The sequence below is a fragment of the Hippopotamus amphibius genome, chromosome X, assembly GCF_030028045.1.
Source record: "Hippopotamus amphibius kiboko isolate mHipAmp2 chromosome X, mHipAmp2.hap2, whole genome shotgun sequence".
NCBI classification, from domain to species: Eukaryota; Metazoa; Chordata; class Mammalia; order Artiodactyla; family Hippopotamidae; genus Hippopotamus; species Hippopotamus amphibius.
In genome coordinates, this window is record NC_080203.1 from 118,079,327 (window position 1) to 118,105,512 (window position 26,186).

Here is a 26,186-nt window from a genome sequence, read left to right on the forward strand (position 1 = left end):
ATATATATTTTTTTCCTTATCTGCACATTCATATCTAACCCATTCCTTATATTCACTGCAGAGTAATCCATTTCAAAAAAACCATTTTGACTTATTTTTAAGGTTCCCTAGAAACGATCACTTATGCTGTCTTAACTTTTTCATACAATGCTGCAACAAACAGCTTTGCTCATATTGTTATGCATCTAATTAAGAATGCACCTCTGAGGGTATAGAAAATTACATAGAAATGGAATTGTTGGGTCAAAAAATACATGCATTAAAATTGACCTCCAACAAGTTTGCATTATATTCTCATAATTGGCATGTTTCACACCCTCTAAACAACACCAGATGCTATCATAATTTTATACTGCCATCTGCTAGGTGAAAAGTAAAATCTTGTCTTGATTTCTATTTCTTTAAATATGAGTGAGCTAAAAAATGGCTATTTGTATTTTTGTCTGAGAATTGCTTACTTCTACCCATTATCAGTTTACATTTTTTGACTGGGTTGTTTTTTTTTTAACTAATTTCTATGTATATTATTATTTGTAATACACATATTGAGGAATGTGGTCTTCTGTATGAGGCATTATAATCACTTCCCCCAGTTTGTTTGGCTTGGTTTATAGTTTTGCCTATGCAGACATTTTAAATTTTGGTGTGCTCAAATGGTTCCTCTGCATTAAGCCTTTCCCAGCTCAAGATTACAGAAGACACTTGCCTATGTTTTCTTGTATTGCTCTCATAGCATCATTTTTTTTTTTTTTTTTAATTTTTGGCCTTGCCGCACCATGGCATGTGGGATCTTAATTCCCCAACCAGGGATCAAACCCGTGCCCCCTGCAGTGGAAGCCTGGAATTTTAACCACTGGACTGCCAGGGAAGTCCCTAGCATCATTTAAAAAACAAAATTAAGAAACAAAACCCTCTAATTCTTTGACCCACTTGAATTTACTCTAGTGAAACTAATCAGGAATACAGCTATACCACCCCACCCTGTTGCTAGTTCCAAAACAATTTCACAAAATAATCCATCCCCACTGATTAGATTTGCCACTATTGCCATGTGCTAAATTCAACTTTCCTTTCAATTCCTCAGGATGGATTAGTCCTCCAGGACTGTCTAAATGCTTGCCCTCTACCTCTCCCTTATCAGGATGACACCACCATACAACCCTGGCTTTTCTCATCCAAGCAACAGTCAGAGGGGCACACTGCAGCACTGCTTCTTTGACTTTCTGGGAAGCCTCCTATCTCTTGTCAGGGATGCAGCTGGTACCAGACCACCCTGCTAGATTCCAGATTTGCCCATAATGGCTAAGTTGCAATGTAGGTACCTTTACTTCAACAACCTCTCGTTCATTACTGATTTGCTTTCAAGTATACCAAATGAATTTTTGTTATAATTTTTACTTTCCCTAGAGCAGGGTTTCTCAACAATGACACTACTGGCATTTTGGGCCAGATAATTCTTTGTTGTGGTGGATTGTCTTATGCACTAGAAGATGTTTAGCAGCATCCCTGGCCTCCACCCACTAGATGCCAGTAGCACTCTCCCCGTTTTCTCTATTTTCTAGGTACAATATTTACACAGGCAACTTTTTTTCTTTCTTTAGAACAGGTACTTTATTTTTTGCTTTTTCTATTACAAGGGATGTACGTACCAAGTGTTAAAAAGTCAATACATGCACAACATATTCCACAACTGAGCACCACTCCCTAACTGAACAGGCAAAGAAATGTCACTAAAAGTCAGCACCTGGCAGTATTTGAGGGGAAAATAAAAAGACTAAAACAGGTTTAAATCGACTACTACATTCCATCCAATATTCAGTACTATATAACTCAATGCAGCTAAAAGATAGTTATGCAAAATGTGTTAACGTTAAAGAATACAACCGAAATTAAGATGCCAAACTAAACCTATATAATTTTTTTAAACACGAAAATACTTTATATATGCATGTAACTGTTTCTTCTTTTAAAGAAAATCTGCAAGCAAAATTATCTACTTCCAGAAAAATCATACATAGAACTACTAAATATATTCTTAAAAGTATAAACATGAACATTTAGAAAATACAGAACTTTAAAAACTTATAAACAATAGGTGACCTTCATATTTAAAAGAACGTGAAAAGAAGTCCCACTTTTAGCAGTTGTATAAAGAACAGTCTTTTGATGTGAGGTTCATGAATTATCTTCCTTTTGGGACCAAACATTACAAAAACATCATGTTTTTCAAATGGTATTACAGAACAAAATAGAACATCTTAACAATGTTATCTTACATAAAGAATTACCTTAAAAAACTTTTAAATTTTATTCTTACTAATTTATCAAAACCTGACCCTTAGATGTGTTACAATCACTAAAAAAATTCCCTTCTAGAAACAGTGTACAAAAGAGAAGCTTATTTATTTCTAAAACCTCTTGGAAGAGGTTTTCTGAGCCTGAGAAGGGTCTTCCCTCCTTTTTACTGCTTATTTTTATTTTTAGCATGTGTTAAGATATGAGATTTCAGGTTAGTTGACTGAGCAAACTTCCTGTTACAATAACTGAAGGGGCACATGTAGGGCCTGTCTCCGGTATGGATTCGCACATGGGTACGCAAGTTGAAATCCAGGGAAAAGCGTTTCCCACAGCCTTCGAAGGTGCACTGATAGGGCTTCTCTCCAGTATGCACCAGTTGATGCCGTTTCAGCTTTGAATTCTCAATAAAAGCTCTGCCACATTCTGCACATACGTGGACTCTGGGACCATGGGTATGGAGATGTTTTCTCATAGCAGAGTTATCCCTGAACATCTTCACACAGCCTTTGTGAGCGCAAGCTACGGTTCGCGGAGCCTCTTCTTTGCTTTTCTTGGGCTTCATTCTAGTTAATTCTGCCAGTTGTTTCGGATCTGAGAGGTCAAAGCCAGGAATTCCTTCAGGAGGCAGTTTCTTCCCCCTCATGTACTCTGAATAATCAGGAGCTGAATTCTCAGTGTGTCCAGTCTCATGCTCTTTCTTATCGCTCTTGGACCACATAGTGACGGAGAACTCACCCTCCAGGGTTTCGATGTGCACCTGCTTCTGCTCCCACTTCCTGCTGCCCACCTCGGAGCTGCTTCCCTCCCTGGCGTCGCCATCGGTGTAACTCTTCTTATCGCTGGGCTGCTTACCATGGCCGTTGCGCTCCTTGCTGTGGCTGTAGGACGAGGAGGACGTGGAGGGTGACAGGGAAGCCAGGGTCTGCTGGAAGGAGTCGTCTTCATTGACTGGGAGGACCACCTGGTTTTCTAGGTTGCCGACCGGCAGGTCTTCGGACTCGTCGTAGCCCACCACCTCCTCCTGCATCTGCACCATAATCATTTCCTGGTCGTTGCCCTCTTGGTTCGGGTCGCTGGTGATGAGGGGTTGCAGCCCGATCACAGGCAGATGGTGGTGGCCACTGTGGATCCAGCTGTCGCTGATGCCCTCATACTCCTGGATCGGCTCTATCGCCATGGCCTCCAGAGAGAGAGTCTCCCCAGAGACAGTCTCCAAATGGATCTGGTGCAGCTCAAATATATCTGGACCCAACTCCGGGTTTTCTGTGGCGATGTAGAAGCTGTCGTTTGAGGCCATGGCTGAGGGCTCTTCAGAGGCTCCGGCTACTGGGCAGCGAACGGATGACCAGAAGGCCGCGGAAAAAAAAGGCTGTGAGAGAAAACCGCTCACTCCAGAAGACGGTGTGGGCGGTTGTGGCAGAGGGGCGTGGAAGCCGCGGGGGCTTCTGGGTGCGCCTCGTGCGCTTCTGGGTGCGCCTCGCGCATGCGCTTTGGGGACCCTGCGCATGCGCTTCTAAGCTGGGGCGCCCCAGCTGAGTGCACTCCCATGCTCATGCCCACGCTCACGCGCTCGCGCATGCGCCAGCCCTCCCGCCAACCCTCCCGCCCTTGCGCGCCTCTCCCCTCAGGGCGCCAAGCTGTTAATTTTTGAATATGGTAACCAGACTCTACACAATCTCTCTGTATTTCATTTCCATTCATTTTTTCTGTCCCCCCCGCCCCCTGCCAGGTATATAATAGCATGCGGGGGGGGGGGGGGGGGAGGCCTACTACTTTCTAATATTTATGCTTCCTTTCTTCTTATTTAATTGCACTGACTCACATTTACAGACCATTTAATAGTATCAGTGATAGAGTGCTTGTCTTGTCCTTTAACAGGAATGCTTCTAAGTGTTATGCCATTAGGAAGTAACCAGCTATTTTTATTCAGTACTTTTACTAAAGATTTTTACTTTTTAGCCATTAATGGATGTTGAATTTTGTTAAATACCCATTTCAATATCTGCTGAGATGAGGACATTTTCCCCTTAAGAGTAATTAATGTTTACCACATGCAAATACGATTTCCTAATGTTAAGCCGTCCTTGCACTGTTTAGACACATCAACTGTCTAAAGAATTTTTTTTGTGCTTTACAAGATGTATCAGTGTTACACTGACTTTTAAAAAATTGTTAGTTTCCTACTCTATGCGACCTGGAAAGTTTATACTAAATTGGAATTGAAAAGAAAAATCTTTTCCCTTAAGATCTGAAAGAATTCTACTATGAAACTTTCAGGACCATGCTTTAACTTTCTTAATTTCTCCCATGGTAATTAGCCGATTTAGAATTTTTTTTCTATCTCCGCTGGGCTTAATTTAGGCTATTAAAAAAATAATTATCCAGGTTTGTGAAACTTTTTTGCAGAGATGAACAAAGAACCCTTTTATAATTGTTTAAAATTTCTCTGTCAGTTGTCATTCCCCAGTCTGACTGCTAATTCTGTCTATAAATGCTTTCTCCCATTGTTTAATCTTTTTTTGTTCTTCAAAGAACTCTTGAATTTAAGTTCTATTTTTTCCTAATTTATTGTTTTTTGCCTATATCCATACTAATTACATCATTTCTTAACTATTTTATAGCTCTTTTCTCACTTTTTCAGTTCACTGCTTAACATTTATTTTCATTTTTTATTTCATAATAATTGCCTGAGGCAGTGATTTTTCCTTTTAGCAAAACCTTACACATTATTTTATTATCATTTTTAAACATACTGCCATTATGGTTTTGAATTAAATTGGCCAATTTTTATAAGTTTCATGGGCACTTGAAATTGTCACTATATAGGGTTTGACATAACTATTGATTTTTACCTTACTAATTAGAGCTTTGATGATTTAGACTTTTTCATACTTATCTGCTGTGTGTTGAGATATGAGATAAGCCTCCTTTATTACATTTCTGTTTTTTCCTTGTACTTTTTGTTTTGATGATTTGTTACTTTATTCATTAAGACTCAGGATTACATTTTCATTGTGGATTATACTCCTTATGATTATTAAGTGACCTCCTATACCTAATTTAGTGCTTTAGTCATATTTTTATATGTTCTGCTCATTTTACTTTCAATCTTTTAAAAATAATTCATGTTAAAAAATGAAAAAACTGTAACGTAAATTATTTTGCTCTACTACTTTTGACTGAGAGTCTTATAAACTGAATTTATCAACCAAAAGGTGAGATGTTTTCATTTGTGATGTGAGTACTTTCCATAAAACCACTAATAACACACAGATGAATAAAGAAATTTAAGTCTTTTACCTGCACAAAATATCCTTAGCTGCTGGACTGGTGATATAAGTTGCAAATGAGTGGTGAACAGATCAACAAATGCTCCAGGATAAATAATGAAGAGAAAAATCCCAAAGCCATTAAATCGAACTTGTTCCCTAAGAAATCACATAAGAAAAAGAAATTTACTACTAGTATTGCATTTTTCAGATTGATGTATGTAATCTTAAAATTTCCAACTAATTCAAATTCTTGCTTAAAATACAAGTCTCTCTGGACAGTCAAAAATTATATATGATATATATATAAAATCATAATAATAGCATACAGATTAAGTTATCAGTGAAATTGCATTTTGTAAAACAGAGCATTCTGAAGTAGACTTAAAACTTCAAAATTTTTAGAAACCAATATGCTGAGCAAGTAACTTAAAATTAGTCACATATATAAATAGTTACTATTTCTATGAGAAACTAAATGAAAAATAATTTTATGGTTTACTCTGAATTATTTTCAGGGAAGGAGTTAGTAGAAGACAGAATTCAAGTAAATTCTCTAAATATATTTCTTAACTATTATAAAGATGGAGGTTTATCTAAGTGTATTGCTATGGAATTAATGTTAAAATAAGTACTACACTTAAAAAGGCATAATGCTCACTGTCCTCAAGAGAACTGTTTTTTCATTTTACTCTCTAAAAATGGAATTACATTTAAAAGCCTCATAAGACCATACAGCTACTGTAAAAAAAAGCATCATCTAAATATATTGTGCTGTCACCTAGCATTAAATATATAAGATGACTGTAAAATTCACTTTGTTTTGGCAATGGGGATTTTATAAAACATTACCCAAACTACTTCACAAACATATTATAACTTATTAAGCTGTAATAACAGTGCTTTTCTATGTAAAACCCTAAAAGCTGCAAAGTTAAAAAGTGGAAGCAAAGATGAAAGAGAAAAAAAAAGTAGCCGCCCACTTAAACCACTACATGGCACACCTGTGTAACAGTATATGCTCTGTCAAGATGAGGGTTTATTGCCAGTCAATAGACTCTTGTTCATAAGCAACTGGAAAGTAATAAGAAGTGATTAAATCTTCTCTAAAACCTTTTATCTGGTCCACACCCCCAAAGGATGAAACATATTCCCATCATTATGTGTGTTCATTATGTGGGAGTGAAGGGGAGTTGTAACTCACTCTCTCCCCCAGCATGATTTTACACATTTAGGAGACTTTAAAATGCTCAGGTATAATTACAATGATACATTTGGATAGTCAAGACAAGAACAGGGCATGATACTTGAAAGCAAGTCTTGGGTCTCATCCTCCCTTATCTTCTTCCACTTGGTTTTCTAGATAGGCTGTGATATTTGTTAACAAACCCAGAGCTTTCTGGGTTCTTGCTGTAGCCAGCAGAGGCCCTGAGTAGAAGCAGGAAAGTATTTCAGATGATGAGCCAAAGGAAGCACTAAGAAGGCAGGTGGATGGGCTTTGAATGCAGTGACTATCATTCTGATCAAATGATGAATAGAAAGATTAGGTTTCAGGACTGGATGAAAATAGTGAAGCACCATGAGGATATAATCATGCTGGCAAAGGACAAAGGATAGAAAGACCCAGATTACAGATGTTCACATAGTTAACTGAGCATATTCATCAATATATTAATCTCTGCAAAAGAGAAGATACCTTAAAATAATAATGGTGGATATGCACTGGGCAGTATCCACAGAAAGAAAAAGTTTCAAATGTAGCAGATTTTAGTAATAAATCCTCCTAAATGAAAAGCTTCTTTGCATGGAATAGAGAGAGGTGAATATCATTACCTAATAGCTGCTATCCCATGTCCAATTTCATGTACAACACCACTAATGAGGACTGCAGCGAAGAAATAGGTCAGTTGGTTGACGGGTAAATTTATGCCAGGAACCTGTTCACAGACACAATGATAAATACACACTTGGGCACCAAGAGACCACGATGTTCACTCTGTATTAAAACTTAAACTTCCAAACTCAATGTTCGGTAAGCTAAAAGTAATATGAATACCGATGGTCCACTTCTCCATTTCTATCATAATAAAAATAAAAACACCCGTCAGTTCTTTTGAACTAGGCAGTTTTTGAACTAAGCACAACACCAATCTAAAGAGAATAGGAAACACCAGGTTAAAAAGTTGCAATGTTAGCTTCCTGAAGTCTTTACCACGGGAAAGAATTGGGGAGCCTGGCAAAGGGCCAGGGAAGGCAGAGTGGCAATGAAGGAGTCAGCAGCTGATCCACCCTCAAGGGCTGGAAGCCCAATTTGGGAATTCTTGTTACAATTCCCAGTCCTTCCGCTAAAGTGTTATTGCAAGGTTCCAAGTACTTATGTGAGTAATACAGGATGTTCCCACCCCCCTTCAATGACTTTCATTTTAGTATTATCAAGTTATATGAGAGTTGATCATTAAAGGCAGTGTAATAAAGTGCTTTATTGGTGTGGGAGCACCATGCCCTTCATTTCTTCTATTCCATCAGTTTGTCTAGTACATTGGTCAGAAAAATAGTATCAAAGTGTGATACATAAATATTATACTAAAATTGAAATTTAATGCAGGAAGTAAGGCATTCGGAACAGACATGTTAAGGACCCATGAAGAAGTCTTGCAATCACGTGCTCCTGACTGTTATGCACTTAAGTTTGCTATTGTAAGGGCTGCAGGGTAAAATTTTTTTTAGATACCCAAGAATCTTCCTGTAAGATAAATAATCGTTCCCAAGTTCTATTTCTCACAATCCAGGCAGTGGGACTCTAAAGGTATCCTTCTGGAGGAAAGTTTGTCTTTCTTTTATTAGTTATTATTTTAAAAAACCATTCTCAGTGTTTTAATGCACGTCCTTCTAATCTTTTCATGTACACATATTTTAAAAAATTATACTCAAATCTGCTCCTTTCACTTAATAGTATCACAAACATTTTCCCATGAGTATTTTCTGGTTCAGCATGATTTTCAATAGCTGCATTGTATTTCATGGACTAGATTGTTGGGCATTTAAATTGTTTTAAAGGTTTCTGCTCTTATAAAATGCTGTGATAAACATATTTGGACAATATACACAAATATTTGGGGGGGATAAATTGTGAGACAAGCACAGTTGGTTCAGGCTCTGGGGACATATCACGTGGGTTTGACGTTCTGGCTCCATCATAACTAGCTAAGGGACCTTGAGGAAGTTTGGTTTACTCTTCCAGCACTTCAATTTCCTCATCATCAAAATGGAAATAACCACATTTACATAAAAGGGTAATTCTGAGGATTACAGAGAGAATCCTTGTCCACTGTTTAACATTATGCCTAACAGAGAGGGTAATTATACACAAAATTTAGAGCCCTTTGATATATATCAGACTGCTCTCCAAAAGCAGACCCTTTCATAACCTTGGGTAAGCTCATTTTATTCAAATCTGCAACTTGAAAGGAATAAAAAGCATCCCATTGTTTGATTTCTATTTCTCTGATGATTATTAAACTGAACATTCCCCCTACTTTTTGACCACTGATAGATCTGTGTGAGTAGCCTACTCCTGACTTGTCAATTTTTTTCTCCTTAGAGTGTTCATGTTTTTCTTATTGTCTGTAAGATTACTTAAAGTATCAATTATCAGTTCTCTGTGATACTTATCACAGATGTGTTCCCAAGTTTTTTTGCCTCAATTTTATTTTGCTTTTGGTTTTCTGATATATAAAAAATTTTAGGTAGTCAAATCTATCAATATTCATGGTTTCTGCCATTAGTCTTATGCATGTCTTTCTCATTCTGTGTTCCTATAAACAGAAACCTGTTTTTTTTTCTTTCAAGGTCTTTTATGATTTCGTGTTTTAGTTTTAATTCAATTGCAATTTATTTCTCTGTATAACAAAGGAATTTCACTTTTAAGCCTTTTGTAGTAACTGAAGAGGAGATTCAAACCATGCTGCTTGGATTGCTTTCTAAACTCATTGATTCCAAGAGTCCTTTCTCTAGTTATGAAACTAGCTTTCACAGTCATCATTTTTAACGTATTTATAATATTTCATTGAATGACAATCACATAATTTAACCATTCCTCAATTATTTATTGTGATTGTTTCCAGTTCTTCATAATAATAAATGTTAGGATAAAGAGCTTGATGAATACTAATTTTTCTATAGTTTGGAAATGTTTCCTTAACCTACAGTCCCAGATGTGGAAGTAAATGGTCAGAGGATATTTATGATGCTCACTATCCGAAGTTCTCTTTACTCAGACCCTACTAAGCAACTCTTTTCAAGAACATCAGTGTACCTTTTTCTACACATCTGCTCCATTCCCATGTTGTCAGGCATCTGTCTGTTCAGACCTGTAGTTTCCTTTTCTCTGATTCCTCTATAAATTTATGTACTTAGGATGAATTCTCATACATTTCTCTATATCACAAAGTACCCAGGTTATCTTACCTTTATTTTAAATAAATCAGTAGGCTTGATACAATAGGATATTGATTCCTTCTCTTTATTATTTCAATGACGTAATAATGAAATAAGGTAAGGATTTGAACACGTGACTATACCAACAGATGGTACGTCTTATTTGCTGGCAACATTACTCGACTGCCCATCTGTCTCGGCCATGATCACATAGGGTATTAGATGTACCAGAATACTGATCTCTCAATAACACAGACTGCCAGGTTTTTTGGAATTAATACTGAATGAGGCTGTAGGGAATTATAGAGTAAAACAGAAAGTATGTCCTCTAAGCTACAAGAGCTCATATCAAAGTCAGGAGATACAACAAACTTAACCAAAAACATGCCGGGTAGATATACAGAGGGCAGCTGACTTCTTTTTTTTTTTTTTTTTCTTTTAATTTTATTTATTTATTTATTATTTTTTGGGGGGTACACCAAGTTCAATCAACTGTTTTTATACACATATCCCCGTATTCCCTCCCTTCCTTGACTCCCCTCCGCAGCTGACTTCTTAATGGTTCCAAAGCATGGTTCTCCTAACAGAGTCAATATTTTGTCAGCTCTATGAATAAGCTGAAAAGTAAACAGAAGAAATAATTTCCTCCCTAAATAACACTTTGCCATTCAGGCAATGACTTTTTTGGAGATGATGCCAAAAGCACAAACAAAAGCAAAAATCAACAAATGGGATTACATCAAACTCAAAAGCTTCTGCATAGCAAAAGAAACAATCAATGGCAGCCCACAGAACGGGAGAAGATTTTTGTGAACCATATACTGGATAAAGCATTAATATCCAAAATATGTAAAGAACTAACACAACAAACAACCCCCACCCCCCAACAATCTGATTAAAAAATGGGCAGAACTACTATTTAGTAGTTCCAAAGAGACATCAAAATGGCCAAAAGGCACATGAAAAGATGCTCAACATCACTAATCATCAGGGACATGCCAATCAAAACCATAATGAGATACCACTTCACACTTGTTAGAGTGTCTATCATCAAGAAGAAAAGAGACAACACAGGTGCTGGCAAGGATGTGGTGGAAAGGGAACCCTTACACACTGTTGGCAGAAATATAAATTAGTCCAACCACCAAGGAAAACAATATGGAGGTTCCTCAAAAAGTTAAAAATAGATCTAAGATATGATCCATCAATTCCACTTCTGGGTATATACCCAAAGGAAATGAAAATACTTCAATGAGATATATGCATATCTCTGTTTATCACAACATTATTCACAATAGCCAAGATTATGGAAACAACCCAAATGATCACCAACAGATGAACGGATAAAAATGACGTGGTACATATACATACACAATGGAATATTATTCAGCTATGAGAAAGGAAGATATCCAACCATTTGCAACAACGTGGATAGACCTTGAGCACATGATACTAAGCGAGATAAGTCAGACAGAGAAATACAAGTACTGTACGATATCACTTATATATGGAATCTAAAAAAGTCAAATCTATTAAAAAACAAGAGAGTAAAATGGTGGTTACCAGGGGATGGGGAGGATATGAGTAACGGTGTTTAAGGGTACAAACTTGTAACAAGTAGTAAATAAGCCACAGAGATCTAATGCACAGTATAAAGAATATAATCAATAATACTATAATGATATGTGACAAATACAGCTCCAATGGCAATCACATTACAATATATAAATGTATCAAAATAACTCACTGTACACCTTAAATTTGCAAATTCTAACATGTCAAATTTATCAAATAAAAAATTTTAAAAACCTGTTAGCTTTCTTTCTGTTCGTGGATGCTGCTAAGCATCGTTAAAGTCTCCTCCACCCCCAGCCCCCAACGTCATGTCTACGTCAGAGTCTCCCAAAGAGCCCGAACAGCTGTGGAAGCTCTTCATCAGAGGTTTGAGCTTTGAAAATCACCGCTGAGAGTCTGAGGAACAATTTTCAGTCATGGGGAACACTCACAGATTGTGTGGTAATTAGGGATCCAAACACCAAGCGCTCCAGAGGCTTTGGGTTTGTCACATATGCCACTGTGGAGGAGGTGGATGCGGCCATGAATGCAAGTCAACGGGATGGAAGAGTTGTGGAACCAAAGAAGGCCATCTCAAGAGAAGATTCTCAAAGACCTGGTACCCACTTAACTATGAAAAACATTTTTGTTGGTGGCATTAAAGAAGACATTGAAGAACATCACCTAAGATATTATTTCAAATAGTATGGCGGAGAAAAAGTGACTGACTGAGGCAGTGGCAAAAAGAGAGGCTTTGCTTTTGTAACCTTTGATGACCATGACTCCGTAGGCAAGGTTGTCATTCAGAAATACCACACTGTCGGACTTCAATGGTGGCACAGTGGTTAAGAATCCTCCTGCCAATGCAGGGGACACGGGTTTGATCCCTGGGCCGGGAAGATCCCACATGCCGTGGAACAGTGAAGCCCGTGTGCCACAACTACTGAGCCTGAGCTCTAGAGCCCATGAGCCACAACTACTGAGCCACGTGCCGCAACTACTGAAGCCCAGGCACCTAGAGCCCGTGCTCCACAACAAGATAAGCCACCACAACGAGAAGCCTAAGCACCGCAATGAAGAAGAGCCCTAGCTTGCTGCAACTAGAGAAAGCCCACGTGCAGCAACAGACCCAACACAGCCAATTAATTAATTAATTAATTTTAAAAAATACCACACTGAATGGCCACAACTGTGAAGTAAGGAAAGCCCTATCTAAGCAAGAGATGGCTAGTGCCTCATCCAGCCAAAGAGATCAAAGTGGCTCTGGAAACTAGTGGTGGTCACAAAGGTGGTTTTGGTGGGAATGACAACTTTGGTCGTGGAGGAAACTTCAGTGGCTTTGGTGGCAGCTGTGGTGCATATGGTGGCAATGTGGATGGCTATAATGGATTTGGTAATGAGGGAAGCAATTCTGGAGGGGGCAGAAGCTACAATGATTTTGGTAATCACAACAATCAATCTTCAAAATTTGGACCCACGAAAGGAGGAAACTTTGAAGGTAGAAGGCCTGGCCCCCATGGTGGTTGAGGCCGATATTTTGCCAAACCATGAAACCAAGGTGGCTGTGGCAGTTCCAGCAGCAGCAGTAGGTATGGCAGTGGCAGAAGGTTTTAATTTGTGCCAGGAAACAAAGCTTAGCAGGAGAGGAGAGCCAGAGAAGTGACAGGGAAGCTACAGGTTACGACAGATTTGGGAACTCAGCCAAGCACAGTGGGGGCAGGGCCTAGCTGCTACAAAGAAGACATGTTTTAAACAATACTCGTGTGTATGCGCAAAAAAAAAAAAAAAAAAACCTTGAGGACTGTATTGTGACTAATTGTGTAACAGGTTATTTTAGTTTCTATTCTGTAGAAAGTGTAAAGCATTCCAATGAAGGGTTTTAATGTAGATTTTTTTGTACCCATGCTGTTAATTGCTAAATGTAATAGTCTGATTATGACGCTGAATAAATGTCTTTTTAAAAAATAAAAAAATAAAAAACTTGTTAAGCTAAAATAAAACCAAAAAGCAAAAGGAAACACTTTTGCTATTCTAATCCTAGCAGGCAGACAGGCCAGTGATCATATTTCCTTCAGGCCTGCTTCTTTCTCTTCTATCCTCTTTCTTGGCAAACAGTGACCAATCGTGCAGCCTGAGAGTCATCCTCAACTCTTTCTTCTCCCTCCAGCCTCATGTTCAATTAATCACTGAAGTCCAAGAACTCTACTCCAAAAGATCCCTTGAATCCAGCCCCTTCCTTCTTCTTACCACTAATTTAGATCTTTATAGCTTTTAACATGACTTATTCCAAATGCCCTCTTAAATGGACTCCCCATCTTCGGTGAAACCTTACTCCAGTCCATTTTGCATCTACAGATAAAATCAAAACTTCTTAAAATGGCCCTTCATAACCCAGACCCTACCTATGTCTCCCATCTTATCTCCTACACCATATAACTTCCACCATATAACCTCTTAGATACAGGTCAAAGTTACTTTATAGTTCCTTGAGGAATTATTGGTCTTTCTTAAGGAAATAGAGCATAGTGTGCATAGGCTCTGAGGTCAGTGGCAGGTGAGTGCTGGACCCACCATTTACTAGCTGTGACCACAGGCGAGTGACTTAACAGCTCTGTGCCTTGGTCTACTCATCTGTGAATCAGGGATAATAACAATATTTACCTCTAGATTGCTGTAAGAATAAAACAGGCACAAAAAACCTCACATGGGAAGCACTGCATATTAACTAGGTTTTATTGTTAGTATTATTATTCCCTCTGCCCTTCTATGTTTTATGGTTCCCTCTTTACTGGCATGCTCAACTACCATCTTCCTTTCCCAGGCTATGTGGACTCCCCTCACCCTTCCCTTCTCTTCTACTCTCTTCCCAGTGCCAGGCACACCTCAGCATACCTTGTCTTTGTTCCTGCAGCATTTTGCACTCTGTCCAACTGTAGAAACCACAGCAGCTCTCCCTCTAGACTAAAAGCTCTGTAGGAGCTAGGATTGAATTCTGTTCCCTATATAAGCAGGACTAAGCACAAGGCTAGTAGGCAGAATACACTCAGAAAACATTTGAAGAAATAAATCATCTCATCTGAGGCCTCACCCACCTGAATCCTTTTAACCTCTAAGAAAGAGCTATTACCATAGGACAGATTATTTTTTGCTACAAATGACTTGTCATCTTCCCATAGTGACCCAGCCAGTAGAGGCCACAAAGAGATAAGTTAAAAAATATATATCACTCCTGAATAGACATTTTTCCAAAGAAGACATACAGATGGCTAACAGGCACAGGAAAAAATGCTCAACACCACTAATTATTAGAGAAATGCAAATCAAAACTACAATGAGGTATTACGGCACACCTGTCAGAATGGCTATTATCAAGAAGTCTACAAATAATAAATGTTGGTGAGGATGTGGAGAAATGGGATCCCTTGTACACTGCTGGCAGGAATGTAAATTGGTGCAGGCACTATGGAAAACAGTATGGAGGTTCCTTAGAAAGCTAAAAATAGGAGTACCATATGATCCAGCAATCCCATTCCTGGGTATATATCTGAAAAAAACAAAAACACTAATTCAAAAAGGTACATGCACTCTAATGTTCATGGCAGCACTATTTACAATAGCCAAGACAGAAACAACCCAAGTGCCCATCAGATGAAGGGATTAAGAAGATGTGTTTATGGGGGGGGATTAAAAAAATTTATGTCAAATTGGTATTATTCTTTGGTAAAAATAAGTAAACAAATTTTTTAAAAAAGGAAAAAAAAAGATGTGTTTATAGATATACACTGGAATATTACTCAGCCATATAAAAGAATGAAATACTGCCATCTGCAGCAATGTGGATGGACCTACAGAATATTATGCTTAGTGAAATAAGACAGAAATAGACAAATACCATATATCACTTATATGTGGAACCTAAAAAATAATACAAATGAATGTATATGCAAAACAGAAATAGCCTCACAGATATAGAAAACAAACCTGTAGTTACCAAAGGGGAAAGGAAGGGGGGAGGGACAAATTAGGGGTATTAACAAACTACTATATATAAAATAGATAAGTAACAAGGATATACTGTACAGCACAGGGAATTATACCCATTATCTTGTAATAAACTATAATGAAATTTAATCTGCAAAAATATTGAATCACTATGCTGTACACCTGCAACTAACACAATATTGTAAATCAACTATTCTTCAATTAAAAAAAGTCACCAACTCAGTCTATTTCATTAATAAGAACATGATTAAAAACATAACATCCATGACTCTATGGAAACAGAAACTATTAATGTAAAACATTTAAAATAAAAGTCAGTGGTAAAGCACCCTTTCAAACTCTGGAAACATGAATTGATAAGGTATAGGTCTACACATGTGCTTTAAAGTGGGAATTATTTTAAGTAGCTTACAGTCAAAGGAATACAACTTAGCACATTATTCTTCATATCAAGAAAACATAGTGATCATATCAAAAGGTCTTTTACCTTTAATTAAAAGGATTTATTGCTTAGAGTCTGAAAGCCATGATGAAGAAAGGGGAACACTTTGCATAGGATTAAGATGCAATTTATTTCTACATTATAGAGATCTTAAGTCAGTATGCTTATTCCTTGACGGTAACAATTATGCAACACCTCAAGAAGACAACATGAATTACCAACGGTTAGGTACAAAACAAGCTACAAGGATATATTTTACAACACAGGGAATATAGCCAATATTTTATAATAACTATAAATGGAGTATAACTTTAAAAAATTGCAAATCACTATATGGTACACCTGCAACTTATATAATATTGCACAGCAACTATACTTCAATTAAAAAAAAAAAGCCTTGCAGTGAAAAAAAAAAGACAACATGAATTAAATCGAATACTCGTGTAATTGTTGACAGTCTTGGTGGTCCATTTGTTCTATTACTCCTCCTCCTCCTCCTCCATATTGCAACAATACTTTGCTATACTCTTACTAATGATTTTGTTTCAGCAAGTAATTTGAGAAATTGTGAGACTTTTCATTTATTTTCATATTTATATTATGGATAGGAATCATGCTATCCAGAAGAAATATATCTATTTCAACAAAGCTACTTAAAGCAATGAGAAGGCACTTACCACAACTTGTAGCACCTGTTCGTTGTGAAGTGAGGAAGAGGATGAAGAGGAGGAAGAAGAAGAGGAAGAAGAGGAAGAGGAGGAAGAAGAGGAAGAGGAAGAAGAGGAGGAAGAATAAGAGGGAGAGTCAGCCATCATTTGGCCTAAAGTCTGCATCAGTGTTTTCCCCAGAAGAAAAAAAGAGCTGAACATGGCAATTACACCAAACACCATTCCAAAATTGAACCTGTCAAGAAGAAAAAATTACATAAATGTACAATTCCTCACAACCCATGGACTAAAAAATTCATCAACCAGCCACATTTCATAGCTTCAAAACAATGTCTAAAAATTTCAGTGACTCTGCTTCTTTTTCCTACCTGAAGTTCAGATACTTGACTGAAGCACGGGCACTAGCCTCTTTAAGCACTTCTAATTTATAATCCTCTCATAACTGAAGAGGCGAATGCTGTTCCCAATAAGCAGTTTGTTTCCTCTCATATTTTTTTGCTCATTTACCTAGCATTGTTTCGATCTTGTTCTCATGTAGTTATGAAAGCTCTTTTGACATTATAGACATCCATTCTTTTTCATCTACTGATTCTATTGTTTGCATTTTATTTTAGTCGAACTTTGTATTGAGCTTAAATATTAACATGGTAAAACTTAACAAGAGTTTCTTTCTTCTACTGTTTTAATAATTACAAGTCACTCCTCTATAGTTGGGAATAATCTATTACATTTTCTAACTTTTTGATAAGTTGTGTTTTTCAAGGAACTTGTCCATTTCATCCAAATTGTCAAATTTACAGATATAGAACTGTTCAAAATAGTTTCATTTTTCAAAATGAGTCTCATTCCGTGCTCTCATTGCCAAGGGCCTGGGTTCAATCTCTGGTTAGGGAACTAAAATCCTATAAGCTGCATGGTGCAGCCAAAAAATAAATAAAGTCTCAGAATCTATAGTAATGTTCCTTCTTTCCATTCTGATTTTTAGTTGTTTTCTTTTTTTCTTGATCAGTCATGGTAGGGGTTTATTAATTTTATTAATCTTTTCAAAGAACCAACTTTGGGCTTCGCTGATTTTCTCTACTGCATACTTTCTTTCACTGATTTCTGCTCTTATCTTTGTTTCTATTTTGTTTGCTTTGATTTGCTGCAGAATTTTCTGCTTTTTGATGACCTGATTGTTTATATTTAGCTCTATTCCAGTTGGAGCTAAATTTTTAGGGAAAAGGAATTTAGACAAAGGCCCCCTACTCCCATAGTAGAAAGTCTGTCAACTACAAAAACTGTCAGTCTGTAGGGTGTCCCAGAGATCATTGTAAACCCCCTAACCATAAACACTATAAACTATTATTTAAAAAATATTTTAAATTAAAGGGATATGCCTGGCACAGGCAGAGGGCTCCAGGACCCTGCTGCTGCAATCTGGCTGGCCATTTGTTTGATTGGTTTGTGTGTATGCTTTTATAGATGATAAATATTTTAAATATCCTTGCCCTGGATGGGTATCACAGAAGAAGTATAGAGGAAAGCCTGCAAACTTTTGGGAGCCCTATGACTCTCAGGACCCTTGTTTCTTTCTTTCTTTCCTTTCTTTTTTTCTCTTTCTTTCTTTCTAAGATTTACTTATTTATTTATTTATTGGCTGTGTTGGGTCTTCATTGCTGTGTGCAGGCTTTCTCTAGCTGTGGCGAGCGGGGGCTACTCTTTTGTTGCAGTGCGCTTCTCACTGTGGTGGCTTCTCTTGTTGCAGAACACAGGCTCTAGGCACGTGGGCTTCAGTAGTTGCAGCAATCAGGCTCAGCAGTTGTGGCTCGTGGGCCCTAAAACACAGGCTCAGTAGTTGTGGCACATGGGCTTAGCTGCTCTGTAGCATGTGGGATATTCCCAGACCAGGGATTGAACCTGTGTCCCCTGCATTGGCAGGCAGATTCTTAACCACTGCACCATGAGGGAAGTCCCAAGACCCTCGTTTCTATGTGTGATGATGGGGGAGAGAATTCTCCACGATTATTTTCCTAGTGGAAAACGCTCCATATGCTTTCTGCCTTTTTATTGGTGTATAACTTACACAGTAAAGTGCATAAGTCTGAAGCGTACAGCTCATTGAATTTTTACATATATGCACCCATGTATCCACCATCCAGACCAAGACACAGAACCTCGATTTTGAATGTATACAAAAGCACAATGATGCAACCCCATAAATTTGTATAAAGCCAGAAAGTTTTTATATTGTCAACATTTTAAAACTCAGTAAATTGAAAACGATGGAAACAGTTCACTTAACAAGTATTTCTCATGATCACAATGACTAATTTAAACAAAAAAAAAAAGAGAAAATGAATACCACTGGTAAAGCATCCTTGCTTTCCGCCGTCCCCAACTGTAAAAGGCACGATTGAAAACAGCAGTCTGCCATCTTATGTGAAAAGGGGAGATGCTCAATCCGTTGTTTTCCAGCCAGTCTTCATAAGAATGCTTAAAATACACAGATGACTAAGAGAGAAAGAAAAGTTCCACATCACTCAATTTTGAAGAACAATTTATAAGATTTAAGAAAAAAGTGTTTTCTGTAGGAAAGCAATACTAACTAATCAAATGTTCATAATTTTAAAGCTTTATGTTTATTCTTCAGGATATTAAAGTAACAGTCTTGGACTAGCTGGTCTGCTGAGGTCAGGGCCTGGAAAATTATGGCCCATGGGCAAAAAGTTTGCTGACCTTTGCTTAGAACAGTGTTGTCCAATAGACATATAACGTGAGCTACAAGTGCAAGCCACATATGTAATTTTAAATTTTCTAGTAGCTGAATTTCAAAAGGCAAACAGAAACAGAGTCTAATTTAAATGTATTTTAACTCAAAATATCTCAATTTGGACTAGACCTATTTCAAATGCTAGATGGCCACATGTAGTTAGTGGCTACCATACTGGACAGCACAGGTATGGAAGCCTTGTTACCACAGAAAGAGGTCTTGTGTTATAATTTAAAAAGACCCCCAGCCAATCCAACAGAGGGGATGGGTTACTTGGAATCAGTGCTTTCTATCCTCTTCTGAGCAACAACCCTAAGAAATTAGGCTCAATGTGATCATGTAAAAGTACAAAACTTATCTATGGCCATCTTGGTCTCAGTAACTTCTTAACATTCTTCAGGGTTGGGGAGATAGCTGCTTGCTTACATGCAGCCTAACAATTTTATCTTTAGGAAAATCTGAAGTCCTTGAGTAATGTAAGATTTTGGACAACATAAGGCTGTTTTATATACTGACACTGACCTGTTACCTGTTACAGTAAGTATGGTAAGTATTTTGTCATATAGATGCCAATCCATTTGAGAAATTTATCTAGAAGGATATTTCAGCCCTCTCACAGTCATAAAAATGACCTGTCTATCTGTTTGCCTTTGGATCCATAATGTTCTCTGCTCTCAATCTTCAGGTGAAGTTTTTAAACCTGCTTGTCTTCTAGGACTTGGAAAAGGAGAGTGACACACCCCTCTAAGTGTCTACTGAGGAAATTCTAGACAAACCAAGGACGGAACAGCAGACCAAATTAGAAGCAGAGAAGCTGAAGGTGCAGGTTCCTAAAACCTGAGGTCTCTCCATTTCCCAGGCAGATACTCCGAATGAAAGTTAGGTGTTTTGCTCAAGGAATAGTGCTCTCTTAGGGAGTTAGGGGCTGTTACTGAAATTAAAGCGACATCCTGATCACCTTATACACTGGACCAGAGACTACAGAGGTTTGAAAAGATCTTTTTATTTTGGATTTTTGTCACATATGTCATATATGCTTTTTTTCCAAACAACAAAATCACTGTTTAAATAAGCAGTGGCATGTACTGCTTATGACATGCTAAACACTGTGCCAAGTATGCGCAGAGGAACCACGTGGGGATCTTATGAAGATGCAGATTCTGATTCTGTAGGTCAGGAATGAGGCCTGAGATTCTACATTTCTGACAAGCTCCCACATGATGCAAGTGCTGCTGGTTCTTGAATCCCAGGTTAAGTAGCAAGGCTCTATGTGGATGAATTAACGTAATCTTCTCTATAATCTCAGGAGATCTTTACAATTATTACACCTATTTTAAAGATGAAGAAATGGAGGAACAGACAGTAATTTGCCCAAGGTCTCGACGCTAGAAAGTGGCAGAGCCCAGCCCTAGCTCTAAGGATTCCACTGTATAATCTCCTCACTTTGCAAGTTTAAATGCAACAAAGCAGCATTAAGTATCATTTCATTTTACTGTTAAACCTAAAACACACAACACTAAACTACAGTATTCTATTTAAAACAGTATTCATAACATGGTTTTACTAGTCATAATTGGAATTTTCATTAAATATTTGAGAATTTACATGATTTTATTCCATGCATACAAAACCCTCATCCCCAATATGCAATTCCGAAAGGCTGCTTGAAGCATGTGGTTAGACAATTGTTCATAATATCTGCTACCCAAATAACTTAAGAATGGACCGTGCACCCAGGGTTTGTGTGTGTGTGTGGGGGGGGGGGGTATTAAGGGGGGTTAGTGTGAAGAAACGGCGTCTAAGATACAAATTAGAATTTGAGTAGTCAGAAACTAGTTATCTAAATCCTTGCTACATTGAAGTATGGTCTGTGGTCTAGCAGCATTGGTAACACTACGGAACTGGAAAGAACTGCATAATCTCAGGCCCCCGCCCCAGACCTGCTGAATCAGAATGTGCATTTTAACCAGTACCCCAGATGATAGTATGCACCTTAAAGTTTGAGACCACTGATGTAAATCACAACTTGATTTAGATTCATTCCAGTACCAGAGTCTCTGGAGGGTAGTGGCCTTAAAGGCAAACAATGTCTTTCCCAGGCGGACATTTTATTTCCTCCCAGGTGCAATGCTATGGGATTTGGCAGGGCCCCGGCCCTCCCGAGCCCACTTTTGACGCCTCCCGGGCAGGACCCGAAAGCTGCGGGGCCTGCAGAGACCCGCAATGCGACTGTGGCAGCTGCGCAGGCCGCCACACCCCTCCCGAGGCCAGCCGTGCTTTATTTACTCCATGGGACCGGGCGCCACGCGAAAGGCCGCACGTGGGTACCCGCCGCACGGCTTGCAGCCCGGGAGGCACAAGGCAAGGGAAGAGAAAAGGCCTCGGGCCTTGCGCCCCAGCCCTGGACACCGCGGGCTTGGGCCTTAGGCCCGAGGCCCTCACCTTCAACACCAAGTCGGTCAGGTAGACGGCAGTCCAGCCGCCCACCACCACCACCACCAGCGATACCGGAATCATGGCAGCGGCGGGGGCAGCGGAGGGAAGGCGAGCGCCGGCGTCCTCCCTGTGAGCCGCAACCAGCCGACCTCGCGGCGCCTACAGCCCCAGCATCGGCGCAGGAACCAAGCTGCCGCGGGCTCCTTTCTCGTGGTGGCGTCGTTCCCTTCCGGATCCTTCCGGTGGGACACACGGACGGCCGTGTGCGCACCGGAAAAGGGCGCGGGGGCTTATTTTCTCGAGACACTCAGGCGCCGCCGTCTAAGCATCAGCTGGACTGCGGCTGCTGGCCCTCTAGAGATTTCTTAGGCTTTGGCCCTCCCTGCTGTCTGCTCTCCATTCTCTCCGGTTCTGGTCTGGGGTTTGCGGTTCCTTTTAATCTAGTGAGGGTTTGGGGTCATCCGAAAGAATAATCGTCTCCGTCACTCAGACTCTGTCGTAGGTATCCAGATTTAGGTTAATTACGTTTATTCGTTCTTTTTATTGAAGCATAATTTACATATAGCGAAAACATAATACAAATCTCAACTATTTCGATGAGTTTTGATAACTATATATTTGTGTACCCTAATCAAAATAGAGAATATTTCCATCTCAGGAATTTTCTTCGTTCGCTTCCCATCCCCCCCTTTTCTAATTTTTAAATCTTTGTGTAAATAGTCATACGATAAGTACTCATTTGTGTCCAGCTTATTTCGTTCAAAATGATATTTTTGAGCTTTAGGTTCTTTTCTCAGCCTCTTACATTATAAAATTTGAGATTGGTGCTACATTAAAAAAAAAGTTCTGAACATCTGTACATATTTTTATGTTGACGTGTACCTGATTATATGTTGACCTGGAGCAGTGGTTCTTAACCTTGGCTGTAACATTAGGATCACCAGGGGGCTTTAAAAATTCCCGATGCCCGTTCTGTAGCTTAGGCCAATTGAATCAGAATCTCAGAATGGGTCCCAAGCATCAGTATTTTTTAAACTCAGGTCATTCCATTGTGCAGCCAAGATTGAGAACCACTGAAGGAAAACTAGTCTTTATGGAGGTTTTTTGTTTGTTTGTTTTTTGCATTTTCTTAATGCCCAGGTCTTTTAAAAGTTATTTGTTTTGACTTTTCTGGAAAAGCATTATTAGCAATAGTAATACTGAAATATTGAGAACGTAATACTAGCTTAAGAACAAGTATTCCAAATAAAAATGCACCCTCAGCCTCCTCCAAAGTAAAAATATAGTGTAATACTACAAACCTGTATGACATACTGTTACTGATTTGCCTCACTCTCCCATACTTTTCTTGAAGTTTTAATAATTTAGCACCCTATCTCCCTAGCTTCCTGAAACCTTAGGACTCAGTTTTATATCTTCTTGCATACATGTGTGTATAGGTGTTGTTATAAAATGTTTCAATTTATTTTGGACAAAGCTGGGTATAATTATAAAAGTTTATATTCAAGCACCCTGTGACTCCACAGTTTTCCATGTACAGGTATCCCAAAAGTCTTAGTGCAGTTTTAGGTTTTGATAATTTCAGAAGTATAAATGCTACAAACTTGCAAAAGGCATCACTTGAAAAATTTTTTAAATTTTTTACACTTATTTAGTTTGGTGAATTTTGAATAATTTTAAATTTCAAATTTTTTAGTCCCCCTGAGGTTGGCGAACGTTGAGTGAAACAAAACATTGAATTACATTTACTGTTCAAAAATTCCCGAGACCAAAGAAGCATGAAAAAAATTTAAATAATTTCATTTTTCAAGTGATGTTTTGTGTAAGTTCATAGAGTTTGTACTTCTGAAGTTATTAAAGCTTAAAACTACACTAAGACTCTTGGTACACTATTGTATTTGAATTGACCTTTGTTTGCTCTTGCATAATGACTGTAGTTTTTAACACTGTCCTTTCCTAGGATAAGAAAATTAACAAGAATTAAAAATATCTTCTCTTTTGTTAGCCTGAAGCCTTGTGTGGACCACTTGCTGGGACAAAACCCAGTTACTGTGTGGCTATCTGATTACCCAAAATATGTAGGAAATGAGTTGATTGTGTTTTTCTGTTCCCAACCTAAAATTTTACATATTCAGTTGACTTGGTGTTCTCACCAGGGACCCAGCAGTCAAAACAGAACACTGAATAGAATCATGCTGGTTTCTGGAATTTATCAGCAGTGGAAGCCAGCTGTTGGCCGCAAAAGAGACAAGATAGAGGATGCAAGGTGGCAGCAAAAAACACCTGTATTCCAGAAAATCAAGGTATTCTTCCTTAGAAGAAATGTGACCTAATTTACAAATACTTTCAGGTTTCTGCCAAGTAACTATCTTAAAGGATGCACAGCCAGGCTTTTATTCATATCATTTTTATTTAGTATATTTTATGCAAAACAGCTACATTGTTAGGGACTTCCCTGCTGGTCCAATGGTTAAGACTCTGGGCTTCCACTGCACGGGGCATGGGTTCAATCCCTGGTCGGGGAACTAAGATTGAGCATGTCACATGGTGTGTGCGGCCAAAAAACAAAACAAAACAAACGAAACTAACAAATAAAACATCTACATGTTAAAAATCAATATTTGGCTGAAGCAGAATATCAGTATTGTATAATAAACTTCTGAGATACTGGAATCAACATGAAATATAAAAATTAGATAATATTAATTTAAAAATATTATTACAATTTTGTTGTTAAAATGTAAGTATTCACATTTTTAGAGTTTGACATTCCCTTCAGGAATATTTCTTATCAATGTAAGCTGACAGTTTGCTTCTGGGGTCATTATACTATATGTTTATGACATCAACTTACACCAGTCAGGATAAGCTAGGTTATGCTTAGGAAACAAGCCCTAAAATCCCACTGGCTTAAAATGACAAAGATTTATTTTTTGTTTGTGTTGTATATCCAACATGGGTTGGTAGACTGATGGAGACTCCATTTTATCATGCCCAGTTCTCAAAGTGAGGCTCAGGATTTAATGCAGCAGTGAGGCTCAGGATTTAACGGCAGCGAAATGCCATGGCCCAGACATGCACACGTTCCTTCCACTCTAGTTTCATGAGCCAAAAGTAGTCAAATAGCTGTTCCTAACTTAAAGGGCAGAAGGAGCGTGATCCTCCATATACCTAGAAGTAGAGAAGAATATACCTGGTAGTAAACAGTAGTGTCATCTGCCACATAAATAGATGCTCTCTTTCATCTATGAAGGGCAGCATAGCAGAAAATGTTTGGTTAGTGCTGCCATTATGGGATACTGCTAGTATTGATGCTGCCACAAAATTATTAAGCTTTCCTTTGTCTTTAATAATAGGAACTAAGATAAAGCCTCATATCTTTTTTTTTTTTTTTTTTTTTTTGGCCACGCCACATGGCATGTGGGGTTTTAGTTCCCCAACCAGGGATTGAACCTACACTCCCTGCAGCGGAAGTGCTAAGTCTTAACCACTGGACTGCTAGGGAGGTCTCTCATCTCTATTTTATATCCTAGTCTTGGTGTGGTTGCTGATGATGGTGCAGGTTTGTTTGAAGCAGTCCCATAAATGGAAGCTTCTAATCCCAGCTGAAGAAAATATTTTTTGAATCTTTTCTGAAAGTATTGTCCTCGCTTATATTTTTCACTCCAAATACACACACACACACACACACACACACACACACACACACACACACACACACACACACACACACACACACACACAGTATTTGCCTACAATTGCTGCTTTACACAGTCGTGAATAAACTTTGTCCTTAAACCTTGGTTCTAAAATTGTGGCAAAGGAGCAATACAATTGGCTTTCAAGAAACCAGTCATCTGGGTTTTTCCATCTATATGTCAGTTTTATTTCATGTACACCAGTATCAGCATCTTCTTGGAGTAGAATGATAAGAGAATCTTTTCAGCCACTATCATGTAAGAAATACTTGTACTTTGAAAGCATCATTTTGATTACTTCTTCCTGAGGTTCCAGAAAGCAAAGTATTTTTCTCTGCAAGAAGTTTTAATAAGTTAAGATATATTGTTTTCATCTAAAAAGCATGTTATTTTGGTTTTGCTCAAGATGACCTTTGAACATGTAGCAGCTGCTATTCCATATTGTTTAAACATCTTGTTAAATATATGACAAAGTGATTCTAAAACCTTTGGACAGCCACTGTGGCTGGGAGATGGCTGGGAGATATCTGGGGTATGTGAGCTGCGTTTGAGGAGCAAAGCAGGGTGGTTCTGTGTGGAACACCATGGGGCCAGTGGTACCAGACCTTGGAGGAGGTGTTCACTGAAGTT

The 26,186-nt window shown here is 38.4% G+C and overlaps 1 protein-coding gene and 1 pseudogene across 4 annotated transcripts in view; one reads left to right on the plus strand and one right to left on the minus strand.

Moving 5' to 3' along the window:
• Positions 1-22,060, minus strand: part of MBTPS2 (membrane bound transcription factor peptidase, site 2) — a 42,968-nt gene extending 20,908 nt beyond the window's left edge. For 2 of the 4 annotated variants that reach the window (XM_057717919.1, XM_057717920.1), the window contains exons 1-5: positions 21,865-22,060; positions 19,015-19,163; positions 16,680-16,905; positions 7,401-7,504; positions 5,599-5,726 (exon numbers count right to left, since the gene is read on the minus strand). In XM_057717919.1, coding sequence (XP_057573902.1) covers positions 5,599-5,726; positions 7,401-7,504; positions 16,680-16,905; positions 19,015-19,163; positions 21,865-21,939 — 682 coding nt within the window. In that variant the 5' untranslated portion in view covers positions 21,940-22,060. Of the gene's footprint in view, positions 1-307; positions 3,622-5,598; positions 5,727-7,400; positions 7,505-16,679; positions 16,906-19,014; positions 19,164-21,864 lie in introns of those variants that run through there. The other 2 variants (XM_057717918.1, XM_057717921.1) reach the window with 2 other exon arrangements.
• LOC130841686 (heterogeneous nuclear ribonucleoprotein A1-like) lies at positions 11,888-13,172 on the plus strand (annotated as a pseudogene).
• Positions 22,061-26,186: the final 4,126 nt, after the last annotated feature.